Genomic DNA, 16,695 nt, shown 5'->3' on the forward strand with positions numbered 1-16,695 from the left:
TCTGAGCTGTTGCAGCCCTCTACTGGTTTCTGGAAGTTGGAACACTTTAGAACCAGGTAGGGCTAGAAGGAGGTCAGTAAATTAAGTAACTCATTTTTACAATCTTAGAACCTTAGAAGTAACCATATATGTATGCCAACTTCTGCAATTGCGATGAATAGCCCACATGCCTGTTTTAATTCTAGAATGTGTTTGTGTGTGTAGTGTGTGTGTGCATGTGTTAGAAACCCCTCAGGGCAGATAGATAATTGTAAATGCAACTGCCTGTATTACTTTCTCTACAAACTCTAAATGTATTGATGGAATGTGTCCTTTATAGTCAGATGTTTGACATGGTCTAACTAATCTAATTAGTTAGATTGTTCAAACTAATCTCTTTTGTAAATTATTATCTAATGAAGTAATGAGAATTTTATCTTTTAAAAATTTGAGGCATTGCTTAATTATTAACTCTTACAATATAAATGCAACATATAAATGCTAAATGCTTATTTTAAATTATTTTCAAAGCATTTTTACTTCTGCTTATCTATTGCTGGGACCAAAAACTTAGGTATCATTCTAGCCTCCTTGCTCTTGTTACTCTACTCCCTCTCCCCGCTACAATCTGGTCATTATACTTTAAGTGATCTCCTTGTCTCTCATCTAATTTCTCTTCAGTTTGTCTTCCAAAGTTTCACCAGGGTCACTTTTTAAAATACACTACTCAAATTATGGCATTACCTTTTAAAAAGACTTTAAATTGCAGCTTCTCACCATAAAGATCAAATTCCTCAATGACAAGGTGCTTTGCTACTTTTTTTAGCCTCATTTTCTTCGCACACTGTGCTTCAATTTGTGCTATTCTTCAGTGCGGCCTGCTCTCAGGTGTGGATATGTGTGAGTTTGTGCACATTTGCGTACATATTTATCCTTCTCCTACCCCATATCTATCTGTCTCATAATCATCCATCAAGACTCCTTTAGGACTCTGTTTTAGCATTCTTCTTCTTGGAATTCCCAGCCCCTCTCCTATAGACATGCATCTGATTTGGCTGATAACCTTTGTGCTACTACTGTGATACTTCTGTAGCATTTATTACTTGCCCCTTTAAAACAGTAAATTCTCTACAGTCTAGGCTTGTGTCCTGTTCATTTTGAGTTCCCAGTGCTTGGCAGATAGATGCTTAGTAAATGTCAAATGATTAATAATTGCATGAGCAAACCGCAGGTATGATAGCTAAAGGAACTTCCCATATTTAAGTAATTTGAAGTCACCCAGTTAATTTTATTTTGTTAAAGTTAAGATGAGAATCAGTTCTAGACCAGTGCTTATTGGGCATACTTGTCATGATATATCTGTATTGTGGAAAGGAAGCAGGAGGTTAAGAGTGGTAGAAATTTAGAGTTGGAATGGGCCTTATTTTAAAATGAGGAAACTGAAACCCAAAAAGTTTACTAGAAAGAGTTAAAACCAGAACACAAGTCTTCTAGTGCTTGTTCAACTTCTCTAAACTCTCCTAATATGTTTTGTCTTAGACTTAGTGACGCTATTGGTTGTTTATATTTCGAGCAATTGAGCTATCTAAATATTACTCTATTTTATATTACAGGTTTGCCTTTGTGGAATTTTAAATGTAATATACACATATAACTAAACCAAATTGGCCATTTATAAAATATATTTACTTTATATAGTTCCAGTTTGCTGAAGCTGCCGTTATGCAGAATATCAGAATGGATTGGCTTTTATAAAGGGGATTTATTAGGTTACACATTTATAGTTCTAAGGCTGTAAAAGCGTCCAAACTAAGGCATCAACAAGAGGATACCTTCAGTGAAGAAAGGCCAGTGGCGTCCAGAACACGTCTGCCAGCTGGGAACACACGCGGCTAGCGTCGCCTGGTCCTTTGCTCCCGGGTTATGTTTCAAAATCGCTTTCTCCAAAATGTCTTCGGGCTTCTCCCGGGTTATGTTTCAAAATCGCTTTCTCCAAAATGTCTTTGGGCTTCTGTCTCTCTTAGCTTCTCTGAGCTCCCTGCTTGGTACTCCTGGTGCGTTTCTCTCTGAGCATCTGGGGGGCCTCTCTTAGCTTCTCCGGGGCAAGCTCTGGGCGTCATCTCTTAGCTTAGTATCTCCAAACGTCCTTCTGCCTTCATCTCCAAGTGTCTCCTAGCGTCTCCAAGCATCTGAGTCTGTTTGGGCTCTCAGCTCTCTTAAAGGACTCCAGTAAACTAATCACTGGATGCATGGGGTCACACCTCCATGGAAATGATCTAATCAAAAGGTCTTGCCTACAGCTGGGTGGATTACATCTCCATGGAAACAACCTAATCAAATGGTCCCACCCTAATCAAAAAGACTAGTAAGTCTGCCCCCACAAGATTGCATTAAAGAACATGGCTTTTGTAGAGGACATAATAGATAAAACGAGCACAAAAGTGTTCTGAATTATCTGCCACATTCAGATTCCTGAAAGATACAACATTTAGCAGTGCCAATCCAAAATGTAGGTTACATTTACTGGATTGACCTTCTGTCCTAAATCTTTTGCTTCTTTTACTATTTTGATGACTGGCTTGGAAAGTATGTTAGTACCTTTTACCTTTTCCCTTCTACCTCTATCTGAAGCAGTCTCTTACTGGCCATCTCATGTATTCTTTCCCCTTGGGTTCAATCCAGAACGCTGTAGTTCTCCAGAACAAGTAGGTACCAGATAGAAGTGGACCTGTTTTATTATTATTATTTGCTGATTATAAAAGTAGCACATGTTCATTCTAAAAGTTAAAACAGGATTGAACTGTATTAAGTTAGAACTAAGCATTAGTTTAGTGACATCGCTACTAATTATTTATCCTTGTTTGATTAAACTTTAGAGTGGGTATAGTGATGCACATTTTTAGCAATAGTTTTTGGCAGTTTTTTCAATAACTGGACTTCTTAAGCATGTGTACATTGTGTCCTTTTGCTAAAGTAATGCCTATGTAATCTAAGGAAATTTGCTTGTAGATTGACTGTTTTCTCTTCGAAAGAAGGATTGTGTAAGGTAAATAGATGTTGATCTCTTTTTCAACACCTTAAGTAGGTCAAGGCTGAGAAATTTGAGGTACAGTAGCTTGCTTTCAGTTGTGTGATTTCCCCCCACCATCAAAAGCAGTTGAAGGAGGCTTTGAAAAAGGCAGTTTGTAAAACTTAAATCATTTTCTACACATAATCTAAAAGATAGAGAAATGATAAAAACTTTTAAACTGTTCTTTGCAAGCTTCTGTTGAGACTGTTTTAAAGTTAAAAATCTACAGAGGACAGTAACTGGCCAAGAAAAATGTTCTACCTGAAATAGAGGAGAAAATAGGCTTCTAGAGAAGCCAATGTTAAAGGTTGTCATTAAGAGGCAATAACAAGAAACCAGTAAATACGACCTATCCTACACAGAAGAAAAATGGAAACAGATCAGTCTACAAGAAGAAAACTATCTAACATTTATGGCATAATTAAGAATCAGTAAGAAAAGGGACAAACTAAATATGTGGTACAAGTATTTGAATGCTTTTGAGGATCAATCTTCTTGTAAGCTGAAATACTATCTGTTCTGGTTTGCTAATGCTGCTGGCTTGCAAAACACCAGAAATTGTTTGGCTTTTATAAAGGGGGTTGATTTGGGTACAAAGTTACAGTCTTAAGGCCATAAAGATAAGGTAAGGCATCAACACAGGGTCTGATGGCGTCCGAAAACCTCTGCTAGCTGGGAAGGCACATGGCTGGCGTCTGCTTGCTCCCACGTGGCGTTTCAAAATGGCCTTCTCCAAAATGTCTGTGTCAGCTTCCAAATGTGTCTCCCAGCTGCAGCTTCTTTGAAGTCCTTTTGTTTCTGAGCTTTTATGGGGCTCAAGTAGTTGAATCAAGACCCAAGCTCAATGGGTGGGGCCACACCTCCATGGAAGCAGTCCTATCAACAGGACACACCCTAATCAAAGGTGTTACTAGTCACATCTCCATGGAAACAATCAAAAGGTTCCAACCTAATCAACTCTTAATAGGTCTGCCCCCACAAGATTGCATTGAAGAACGTCATATTTTGGGAGACATAATGCATACAAACCAGCACACTATCCCAAGGAGTTATCATCCTGTAAAAAAAAAGAAATGAGCATAGGAAAAAAAAATTAAATGGGAATCAGGCCACCTAATGTAGTTATTTTTAAATTAAGAGGATACCTTCTCCCCTCCCCCATGTATGTTGTGTATGTATATATTTTGATATGGTGGGGAAATCTAGTATTTTAAATTATCCTAAGTGAATCCTTTTCAAATGAGATGTTTCATAGTGTCATTAAAACACTCCGTAAATTAGTTTTCAAACTTCCCAAATTGTAAGAACCACCAGGATACTTAATAAAAATACAAATCCCTATACCCATTCCAGAACTACTAAATCAGAATCTCCAGGGAAGAGGCCTGGGAAATGTATTGTAACAAATACTCCAGGGGATTTTTATCATAGAAGTCTGGGAAACTACCAAAAGTTATTTGCTTGATAAGTTGGAATATAATGTTATAGATTACATTTTCTTAAGTAAAATAGTCAAGTAACTGTATGAATTAACTCATACTAAGTTCTGATTTTCTGACCATTAGGGAGCTATGAAAACTTTTAAATGTATTCTTGAGAGTGGCATGCAGGTAAGAAGGAGGAGAAAATGGGATATGAGGTGCTATGATACAGAATGGTTTTAGATAATTATGTTAGCCAACCAGAAATGTTCACCCATCTGTTACTCCCCACTATGATAGAAATTTTTAAAGTATTTTGTATAATTTGGACTGGGTTAAGAAACACCTTTGTTTTTAAGGAGTTCTTAATACAACTTCTTCAACCAAATGATGTTAAGTTCACAGTAGCATTTTTGATGTTGTTAATGGTACCTTGGTACCCTTGAATAGCAGCTAGAATGTTTCTTTCTTCATTAAAAACAAAATTATTCAGAGAGAGTGGTGAGATTTTTGTTTTTATTTTTTTAGTTCAATTTTATTGAGATATATTCGCATACCATGCAGTCATACAAAGTGTACATTCAGTTGTTCACAGTACCATTATATAGTTGTGCGTTCATCACCAAAATTAATTTTTGAACATTTTCATTACCACACACAAAAAAATAATAAGAATGAAAATTAAAGGGAAAAAGAACAGTGAGTGCCTTTTTCTTTTTTTTTTTCCTTCCCCCATTTTTCTACTCATCCATCCATAAACTAGACAGAGGGGAGTGTGGTCCATAGAGGCTTTCCCAATTACATTGTCACTCCTCATAAACTACATTTCTATGCCATTGTCTTCAAGACTTAACGGTTCTGGGTTGCAGTTTGACAGCTTCAGATATTTACTGCTAGCTATTCCAATCCACTAGAACCTAAAAAGGGTTGTCTATATTGTGCGTAAGAGTGTCCACCAGAGTGACCTCTTGGCTCCTTTTGGACTCTCTCTGCCACTGAAGCTTGTTTCATTTCCTTTCACATCCCCCTTTTTGGTCAAGAAGATGTTCTCCATCCCACGATGCAGGGTCTAGATTCCTCCCCGGGAGTCATATTCCATGTTGCCAGGGAGATTCACTCCCCTGGGTGTCTGATCCCACGTAGCGGGGAGGGCAGTGATTTCACCTGCCCAGTTGGCTTAGCTAGAGAGGGCCACATCTGAGCAACAAAGGGTGATATTTTTAAAAATACATTTATTGTCCCTTGAATTATTACAATAAATAGTAATGCCATTAAAGGAAAAATACCAAGAGAATACTGGGTTATTTTATTTTAGAAGAAAATATATTTTACTGCTGAAGTTAAGTAAAGTGGAAAAGCTTGCAAACCTAGTTGCATAGTTTTACAAGCTATCAAGCCTGGCAGTGAGTTGCTGTTAGCTGAATATGCATAGACTGTGGTCTGTAGGGAACAGGAATGTATTTATTTCAAGGGTGTACTCATCTTTGGAAAGGCAGAATCATATTTTAAGCTCCATATTTTAACCTCAGCAACTGGAATTGTTGAATACCAAAGTCCAAAGTAGAACTTAACAACCAGTTGGCTTTAAACAAGGAAATAAATAGCCTTTAAAAAGTGTTGATGCTTTTGTGCAGCCTTCAGGTTAAGGAGATTGAAGTACAAGCAGTGTTGACAGCCACTAAAACTGTTATTTAAAGAATGACAGGTTATGAATAATAATTCTTAGTCACATGAAGATACCACCAACTGTTTTCATTTATAAAGTAGCTATACCACTTTGCATTTCCACTCCAGCCCCAACCCCCAGCAAGGTATAAGTATTCCAGTTTCTCCATCTCCTTATTAATACCTGGTATTCTCAATCTCTTAAATTTTAGTCCTGGTGGATATGTAGTGGCATCTCATTGTAGTTTTAATTTCCCTTAATTTTCAAAGAAATTTCTAAGAAATTTCCTTAATTTCTTTCAGCTCAAACTGACTAAAGAGGTTGAGCATTTTTGCTTGGGCTTATTTGCCATCCATTATATATTCTTGGTGAATTTTGTTAAAATCTTCTGTTTTAAAAAATTTGGTTGTTTATCTTATTGATTTATGAGGTTGTTATATATTCTATATATAAGTCCTTTATAAAGACATGGTTTCCAAATAATTTCTCTGTGTATGTGGCTTGCTTTTCATTTCTTAACATTGTCATTTGAAGAGCAAGGGGTTTTGACTGCGAAGTCCAGTTTATCCTTTTTGTCTTTTTGGTTAATTTTTCCTGGCTCCCTAATCTGCTTTCTACTTCAGTGAATTTCCTTTTTCTAATCATCTCTTATAAGTGATACCATACAATTTTTGTCCTTATGTGTATTGCTTATTTCACTGAACATAATGTCTTCGAGTTTCTTCCATGTTGCAGCTTATCTCATAACTTCATTCTTTCTTATGGCCAAATAATATTCCACTGTTTGTATGTACCACATTTTTTTTATCCATTTGTTTGTTGATAGAAATTTGGGTTGTTTCCACCTTTTGGCAATTGTAAATAATGCTGCTATAAACATTTATGTACAAGTATACGTTTGTGATGCTGTTTTAGTCTTTTTGGGTATACTGTATACCTAGAAGTGGGCTTGGTAATTGTGTATTTAACTGGTCAAATTGTGGAAAATAATATGGCAGTTCCTCAAAAAGTTAAATATAATTCTATATTACTTTCCACAGTGGTTGCACCATTTTACATTCCCAGCAACAACATACTAGAGTTAGTTTCTCTGCATCCTCTCCAACACTTTTTATTTTCCTTTTTTAAAATAATAGCCATCCTTATGGATGTGAAGTGGTATTTCATTGTGGTTTTGATTTGTGTTTTCCTAATGGCTAATAATGTTGAACATCTTTTCATGTGTTTATTGGCCATTTGTATTACTTTATTTAGAGAAATGTCTATTCAAATCCTTTGCCCATTTTTAAATTGGATTTTTCTTTGTTGTTGAGTTGTAGGAGTTCTTTATGTATTCAGGATATTAAACACTTATCTGATAATATCATTTGAAACTATTTTCTTCCATTCTATATGTTGTCTTTTCACTGTTCATTTTTAAATTTGAAAAATCATATTTGTTGTTTCTTTTGTTGGTCGTACTTTTGTTGTTGTATCTAAAAATCCATTGCCTAATCCCAGGTCATGAAGACTTGCTCCTATGTTACCTTCTTAGAGTTTTATGGTTTTAGCTCTTATAGTTAGGTAATTGGTCCATTGTGAGATGATTTTTCTATATGGTGTAGGGAGATATGTAACTTCAATCTCCTGCATGTTATGCCAACACCATTTCTTTAGGAGACTATTTTTTTTCTCACTGCATGTACTCAGCACCCTTATCAAAACTGAATTGGCCATAGATGTGTGGGTCTATTTCTGAACTTTCAATTTGTTTGTCTGCCTTTGTGCCAATACCACACTGTTTTAATTTCTGTCACTTTGTAATACAGTTTGAAATTGGGAAATGTGAGTCTTCAGCCTTGTTCTTTTTCAAGATTGTTTTGGATATTCAAGGCCCCTTTCAATTCCATATAAATTTGAGGATCAGGTTTTCCATTTCTGCAAAAGAAGGCTGCTAGAATTTTAATAAGGATTGCATTGAATTTGCATATTGCTTTGGATAATATTGTCATATTAAAGCTGTTAACTCTTTCAATCCATCAACATGGGATGTCTTACCATTTACTAGATATTCCTTAATTTCTTTCAGCAGTGCTTTATGGTTTTCAATATGCAAGTCTTTTGTATTCTTAAATTTATTACTAGGTATTTTATACTTTTAGAAGCTATTGTAAATGAAATTGTTTTCTTTATTTCTTCCTTGTATGGTTCATTATGAGTGTCTAGGAACACAATTGTTTTTTGTATGTTGATTTTGTACCCTGCCATGTTGCTGAGTTCATCTATTAGCTCTAATAGTTTTCTTGTGGATTCCCTTGGGTTTTCTGTATATAAGAGCATGATGTCTGCAAATAGAGTTATGTTCTTTTTTTCCAATTTGGATACCTTTAATTTCTTTTTCTTGCCGAATTGCTCTGGCAAAAACTTGTAGTACAGTTTTGAATAGTAGTGGTGAAAGTGGTCAGTCTTACCTTGTTCCTGAGCTTAGGGGGGAAGCTTTCAGTCTTTCATAATTGAGTATGATTTTAGCTGTGGGTTTTTCATAAAAGGCCTTTATGATGTTGAGAAAAGTTCCCATCTATTCCTACTTTTCTGAGTGTTTTTATCAAGAAAACGTGCTGAATTTTGTCAAGTGCTTTTTCTGCATCAGTTGAGAAAAATGTGTTGTTTCTTTTTTTCCTTCATTCTATATAGGTAGTGTATTACTTTGATTAATTTTCAAGTGTTGTACCACCTTTGCATTCCTGGGCTGAATCTCATTTGGTCATGGTGTATGATCTTTTTAATATACAAATTGGATTTGGTTTGCTAGTATTTTGTTAATAATTTTTACATCTATACTCATAAGGGAAATTGGCCTCTAATTTTCTTTTCTTGTGATATCTTTACTAGGCTTTGATGTCGGTAATGTTGGTCTCATAGAATGAATTAGGAAGTGTTCTCTTGAATTATTTGGAAGAGTTTGAGAAGGATTTTTTTTAAGTCTGTTTAAATTTGATAAAATTTACCAGTGAAGCCGTTTGGTCCTAAACTTCTCTTTGGTGGAAGGTTTTTGATTATTGAGTCAATCTCTGTACTTTGATATAGGTTTGTTGATATTTTCTATTTCTTCTTGAGTCAATTTGGATAACTGATGTTATTTTTAGGAAGTTTTGTGTTTCTTCTAAGTTATCTAGTTTGTTGACGTACAGTTGTTCATAGTATACTCTTATATTCCTTTTTATTTGGAGGTCAGTGTGATAGTACCATTTTCGTTTCTGATTTTAGCTATTTGCATCTTTTCTCTGTCAGTCTAGCTAAAGGTTGGCCTTTTTTTTTTTTTTTTTTTTTTTGCTTTATTTCAAAGAACAAAACTTTCTGTTTTGTTTCTCAATTGTTTTCTCTATTTTAGTTATCTGTGTTGTAATCTTATTTCCTTCTGCTAATGTTGGGTTGATTTTGTTTTCATTTTGCTAGTTTCTCAAGATATAAAAGTTAGGTTATTAATTTGAGGTTTTTCTTCTTTTTTTTTAAATATAGGTACTCCATAGCTATAAATTTCCTTCTGAGCACTGCCTTCACTGTATCTCATAAGTTTGGGTATGTTGTGTTTTTGTTTTTAGTTGTCTTAAGTATTTTAGAATTTCCCATGTGATTTCTTCTTTAACCCATTGCTTGTTTAAGAGGGTGCTTTTAAAATTTCTATGTATTTGTGACTTTTCCAGCATTTCTTCTGTTACTGATTTCTAGCTTCATTCTGTTTTGGTCAGAGAGGTTACTTTTTATGATTTCAGTATTTAAAAATTTGTTTAGACTCCTCTTGTGCCCTAACATATGATCTCTTCTAGAGAATGCACTTGAAAAGAATGTGTATTCCACCATTGTTGGGTGAAGTGTTCTGTAGACATTGGTTAGATCATGTTGGTTTATAGACTTGTTTGGGTGCTCTGTTTTGTTGTTGATATACTGTTTAGACTATTTTTTTCTGGTTTTATTATAGCTATCCTTGCTCTCTTTTGTTTACAATTTGCTTGAAATATTGTTTTCCATCCTTTCACTTTCAACTTGTTTGTATCTATGAAGCTTGTAAATAGCATATAGTTGGGTCATGTTTCTTCATTGGTTCTCCCACTCTCTGCCTTTGATTGGAGAGTTTAATCTATTTACATTTAGGGAAATTACCAATATGGAAGATTTACTTCTGACATTTTTGCTAATTGTTTTTTTTAAGTTATACTTTTTTTGTCCCTCCTTACCTCCATTACTGCTTTCTTTTTTTGTTTAGATTATTTTTAAAACATTTTTTTTATTGTGAAATATATGTATGTGGAAAAGTGATAAACTCAAAATACAGTTAAACAAGTAGTTAATTCAGGAACTGTCAAAGTATGATATGGATTATAGTTCCACAATTTCAAGTGTTTCCTTCTAGCTATTCCAATACAATAGAGACCAAGAAGAAATATCTGTTTAATGATTCAGTGGTCATAATTGATTGTCATATCCTATCTTCTCCATTATACCTCCTCTGTCTCATTTGATCATTTCTCTCCAACTTCAGGGATATTTGGGAAATTGAGCATTCTAACTTCTTCATGTTGAAAAAGGGGTATTGACATTATGGGGTAGGAGGATGCAACTTACTGTGTTCTTAGAGAGATTGGTATCTCTGGATTTCCAGGTTTATCTGGCATAGGAACAATCTGGAGGTTTTAAGTTTCTGAAAAATAAACTTAGCGAGTGAAACTTTTGTAGAGTCTCAAATAGAACCCAGAGTATTCTTTAGGGTTTTCAGGAATACCGTTGGTTGAGGCTTGGTATACCATGGCAATTTGCAGTATCTAGTGGAAGCTTGCATACGGTAACCTCCAGAATAGCATCTCAACTCTATTTGAAATCTCTGAAACCATGTAATGTTACATTTCTTTTCCCCCTTTTGGTCAGGAAGGCGTTTTCAATCCCATAATGCCAAGGCCAAGGCTCATCCCTGGAGTCATGTCCCATGTTGCCAGGGAGACTTACACTCCTGGAAGTCATGTCCCACATAGGGGGGATGGTGATCAGTTTATTTGCAGAGTGGGCTTAGAGAGAGAGGCCACATCTGAGCAACAAAAGAGGTTCTCTGGAAGTGACTCATAGGCATAATTATAGGTAGGCTTAGCTTCCCCTTATAGAAATAAGTTTCATAAGAGCAGGCCTCAAGATTGAGGCCATGGCTTATTAAACTGGGAGTCCCTAATGCTTCGGAGAGTATCAGCAGTTTCCCAGGTGGGGAAGTTTAATAGTTCCATATTTTTTCTCCAGTCCTTCAAGGGACTTTGCAAATACTTTTTTTTTATCTGCCCAACATACTCTGGAATGTGTCAGGGTGTTACATTAAGCTCTACAAAATTGCAAGATCTCATTCCCTCTTCTGGGTTCCATGTGTTTAGGTTCTTTAAATGAACTGGCCAGACACGTTAAGTTAGATTGTGTGCTGCAGAAAACTTAAATTTTGTACAAAATAAACATCTCTTCTTTTGGTCTCACACAGGAGGTGAAGTTTTAAAATATAGACATTATTATCTTTTACCCTGTATTCTGATTTAACTTAGTCTCAACCCGCTCAGCTTCATTTATAAATCTCTAATTGAAGTCTGATCTCTTTTTCGGCTTCTTTAAGAGTTGCTATATGGAGTAATGCTGACTTTCAGAGCTGCAGAACTCTAAGTCTTAGGTGTCACACAGGTACCCAAAGTTCTAGGGAAATAATCAGGTTATACACAGCACAGCATCTCAGAATTTAGAAATAACACTCAGGAATAAATGTGACTGCTTTAAGAGCTTAGAATCTAGGCCCCAATTTTCTTATAAGTATTTTCTAAATGAGACCATACAATATTTGTCCTTTTGTTTCTTGCTTATTTTGTTCAACTTCATGTCCTCACAGTTCGTTCACCTTGTTGCATGCCTCACGATTTCATTCCTTTCTGTAGCTGCACAATTTTCCATTGTATGTATATGTCACAGTTTGCCCTTCTTCTCCTTAGTTGATGTACAATGCTTCAGCCACCTCCATCCATTGTCTGTCATAAATAATGCCACCATAAAGATCAGTGTGCAAGTGTCGATTCCAGTCCCTGCTTTCAGTTCTTCTGAGTATAATCCTGTGGATCCTGTGAATCCGCTGCATTACTCCCTAGAGGGGCTGCACCATTCTGCTACCCTACCAACACTGAATAGGTATACCTCTCTCTCCACATTTTCTTTAGCACTTAAATCAGTTTGTCTGTCTGTCTGTCTATCTATATGTATCTGTCTGTCTATCTATCTATCTATCTATCTGTCTATCAGTCCTCTGCAGGTTTTGTTGAGATATATTCACATAACATATATTCTATCCAAAATAAACAACCATTGTCTTACAGTATCCTTTTAGTTGTATAATCATCATCACTCTCAATTTTAGACGATTTTCTGTGCTCCAAAGAGAAAAATAACAGACACAGCCACACCAAAGAGAAAACCTAAAACACCCCCAATTATTTACCTGTAGTATTGGTGTGGTACTAGTGACATATTCCTGTTAAATATAGTCCATAGCATGCAAAAAGTAGTTTTCCCCATATACCACTCTATTAACTTTTTGTACAAGTGTCATACCTTTGAAGTAGTTCATGCAAGAACTTATTATATTTGTAGTGCTAATCAGTGAGGTACATGATTTTAAATGGGCCTCTTTCAATCATATTCACCTTCAATATGGGACTATTACTTGTTGTCCCACTAATGACTATCATTACCTCTATCCATTCCCATATGTTTAAGCTCAACCTTGTTAATGAGTCTTACGTATTAGGTAACTGCTCCCCCTTCTTTAGCTTCTATCTCTAGGTCCCCTATATTCTACATTTTAAGACTCTGAGTTTACATTTTTTTTAGGGGGTTCATATTAGTGAAATCATACAATACTTATCCTTTTGTGCCTGGCTTATTTCACTCAGCATTATGCTAGATAATCTTTTATAATGATCCATTTTGAATCACTTATCCTTTCCTTTTTGTGTGGATATTTTAGATACTTATTTTATCCATGGGGATTACACTTAGCATACTAAATCTATTACAATTTAGTTTGTGCTGATTCCTGCTTGACTTCAATAGCCTACGCATACATAGTACCTATATCCCTTCATCCTTTCTTTTTATATCACAAATTATATCTTTATGCATTGTGTATCCAGTAACAAAGTTTTATACCTTGCATCTGAATTTTCAGCCTTATAAGAAGTAAAAGATGGAATTAAAAATGAAAAATGGAATTATACAGTCATATATTATCCATATTGTTACACTGAGTTCTTTATTTCTTCGTTCAGCATTGAGTTGCTGTCTAGTATCCTTCCCTTGAATGTGAAGGACTTCTTAAGCAGTTCATGTAAGACAGGCCAGTGATAATGAACTTCAGTTTTTGTTTATCTGGAAATGTCTTAATTTCTCCCTCAGCTTTGAGAGATAACTTTGTCAGATTTATTATTTTCAAGTAACAGTTTTTGTTTTTCAGCATTTGAATATGTTCTCTCACTGCCTGCAGGCTTCCATGGTTTCTGTTGAGAAATCAGATGTTAATCTTATTAAGAATCCCATATATATGACACTTCCCTATATTTGCAGATGACATGATCCTGTATACAGAAAAACCTGAAAAATCCGCAACAGAGTTAGAGCTAATAAATGAATTCAGCAAAGTGGCGGTATTCAAGATGAACACCCAAAAATCTGTAGTATTTCTCTACATTAACAATGAACAATCAGAAGAAGTAATCAAGAAAAAAATTTCCATTTACAATAGCAAGTAAATCTAACCAAAGATGTAAAGGACTGATACACAGAAAATTATAAAACATTTTGTCAAAAATTGCATATTTATGCATTATGAGACCACAACCATTGATAGACATTTTATGCATTTGCCTTTTATATTGTGTAGGAAGTAAAAAGTAGAGTTACAAACCAAAAATACTGTAGTACTGGTATTTATATTTACCCATGTCATTGTCTTCATTGGAGATCTTTATTTCTTCCTGCAGCTTCATCTGTATTCTTTTCCTTTCAACCTGCAGAACTCCTTTTGGCATCTCTTACAGGATCCGTCCAATGGTTATGAACTCCTTCAGCTTTCGTTTATCTGGAAATGTCTTAATTCTTCCTTCATTTTTGCAACAGTCATTGCCAGATACAGATTTCTTGGTTAGCAGTTTTTTGCTTTCAGTGCTTTAAATATGTCTTCCCACTGCCTTCTTGCCTCCCGGGTTTCCAGTAAGAAATTGGCACTAAATCTTATGTGATGTGTTGGTTCTCTTCTGCAGCTTTCAGAATTTTCTATTTTTGGCCTTTGACAGCTGGTTTTTAACAGGGTAGTACTGTGTGTCTATTTGGGATTATCCAGTTTGGAGTTTATTGAGCTTCTTGGATGTGTATATTCATGTCTTTCATTAAATTAGGGAAGTTTTCAGCCATTATTTCTTCAAATACTCCTTTTGCTCCTTTCTTCTTCTGGGACTTCACAGTGTGTATGTTGGTACACTTGATGTTGCCCCACGTGTTCCTCGGACTGTTCACTTTTCTTCATACTTTTTTACTTTCTGTTTCTCAGATGATTTCAGTTGTTTTATCTTCAAGTACACAGATTGTTTCTTCTGGCAGCTGTAATCTGTTGTTGATCCCCCTTGGGAATTTTTTTATTTCTGTTACCGTGGTCTTCAGTTCTGTTTGGTTCCTTTTCACAGTTTCCATCTTTCTATTGCTAGTCTCTCTGTTCATCTGTTGTTTCCTATTCTTGCTGGTTGTTCAGAGCTTCTGTATGGGGCAGAGCCTTGGAGTGTCTTATTCCACCATCTTCATTAAGGCAAGTATTCCACTTAAGGGATTTTTTTATTTTTTTTATTTTTTTTTTTTATTTTTCCAAAACCAAACAAATTTTAAAGCACCAGTATAACAATTTGAAGAACATAGATTTTATTTATACCTTTTTCAAGGTTTCCAAGTTTTAATAATTAACATATTGAAAGACAGCTGACTTAGATCTGTAGTATCCATTTACAGATTTATTGCATGATATAGTAAAACACATCAGCTGTTCTGTTTGTTCTTCCAGCCCAAGTAAAGTACCTCTTGATCAACAGCCTTAGTCTAGCCCATTGCTTTGCAGTAGAGCTTTCTGTGATGATAGAAATGTAGTATATCTACGCTGTGTTGTATGGTAGCTGTTAGCATACATAGCTATTGCACCCTTTAAATGTGGTTAGTATGACTAAGAAAATGAATTTTAATTTTAATTAATTTAAAATTAATTAGCCACATGTGGCTAATAGGTTATTGGATAGCAGCACAGGTGTAATATCAAAGCTTTCCCCTTTATAGCTAAGACCTCCTTCCTGGTATTTTTTCTGGATCTCAAAGCATAAGCTTGCGCATATGCATTAGCTTCTGGGAGGGTCCTTGACCTATTAAATCAGGCTGTGGAGCAGGAGAGAAGGCTGAACAAATTTTAAAGAAAAAGATTTGGAAAGTGATTGTTACGGTACAACCTAAGTATTATACCCATGAATAGGATGATGAAGTGACTAAAATGCCTGGAGTTGTCCCGCAGTTTGGAGAAGGAAAAGAAACCAGTACTGGGATTTTAGCTAGGAAGGGGTTTAATACTTAATGTGGAATTAAGTATTGTAAAGTTACTGATAAAATCTGTCAGGTTCTAGACTGGGCCTTCCAGACCATCACAGAACTACCAGGGGAACTGTTAGGACCTACTACCTCTGGACCATGCTGGAATGACAAGCCTCTTCTTCCACTTCTGCTTTTTGCTGCTCATTAAGGTGGAGATTGGATACTAGTCTAGAGAAGGTGGGAAGATATATAAAAGTAGTTATTTTTCTCTTCTTAGCAACAAACTGAGTAGAGTTGAATAATCAAGAACTTTAATTAGAAGCTTAGGTTATTAAATGAAAACATTTAGTGATAGGATAGCTTGCAGTTATTATGTAGGTTTTGTTAGCCTATTAAATATATTCTTTTGAGTATGCATACAAATAACTCATATATCCATTCTTTACAGATCCAGGATGAGAAGACTGATAAAGGAAGAAGCTAGCTGAACAGCTATAAGATGCCCAAATCTGGGTTCACAAAACCAGTTCAGAGTGAAAATTCTGACAGTGACAGCAATATGGTAGAGAAACCATGTGGAAGAAAGGTATATAATTATACTAAAAATATGTTGACTCTTTAAAAATTATGGGAAAGAAATTCCCAATTTAGTATTACTCATAAAATAAAATCAGTATGGGTGACAGACTTATCCTAACCTTAAAAAATAAAGTATTTTTTAAGGAAACACAATTGCTGAAATTTAGTTATTTAAGAGAGAATCATTGAGAGGTGAAGGAAAAAATTCAAGACCTTACATCATTTGGCATTTCTCCCCACCCTGCCCCAAACCCATCCCCTGTTGGCAAAGCACACATCTATGTACACACCCTAGCCATTTCATTTTCTAGGTTATAACCTTGGATAAATTTACATAACTTCTAACTTCAGTGTTCCATTCTGTAGTAAAGGAC

The 16,695-nt window shown here is 35.4% G+C and overlaps 1 protein-coding gene across 3 annotated transcripts in view; it reads left to right on the forward strand.

Annotated features, from left to right (window-relative positions):
- ANKRD12 (ankyrin repeat domain 12) overlaps positions 1 to 16,695 on the forward strand; it is a 158,336-nt gene that overhangs the window by 13,245 nt on the left and 128,396 nt on the right. For 2 of the 3 annotated variants that reach the window (XM_037805909.1, XM_037805911.1), the window contains exon 2: positions 16,191 to 16,328. In XM_037805909.1, coding sequence (XP_037661837.1) covers positions 16,242 to 16,328 — 87 coding nt within the window. In that variant the 5' untranslated portion in view covers positions 16,191 to 16,241. Of the gene's footprint in view, positions 1 to 15,029; positions 15,980 to 16,190; positions 16,329 to 16,695 lie in introns of those variants that run through there. The other variant, XM_037805910.1, reaches the window with a different exon arrangement.

This window comes from Choloepus didactylus, chromosome 16, assembly GCF_015220235.1.
Source record: "Choloepus didactylus isolate mChoDid1 chromosome 16, mChoDid1.pri, whole genome shotgun sequence".
Classification (NCBI taxonomy): domain Eukaryota; kingdom Metazoa; phylum Chordata; class Mammalia; order Pilosa; family Megalonychidae; genus Choloepus; species Choloepus didactylus.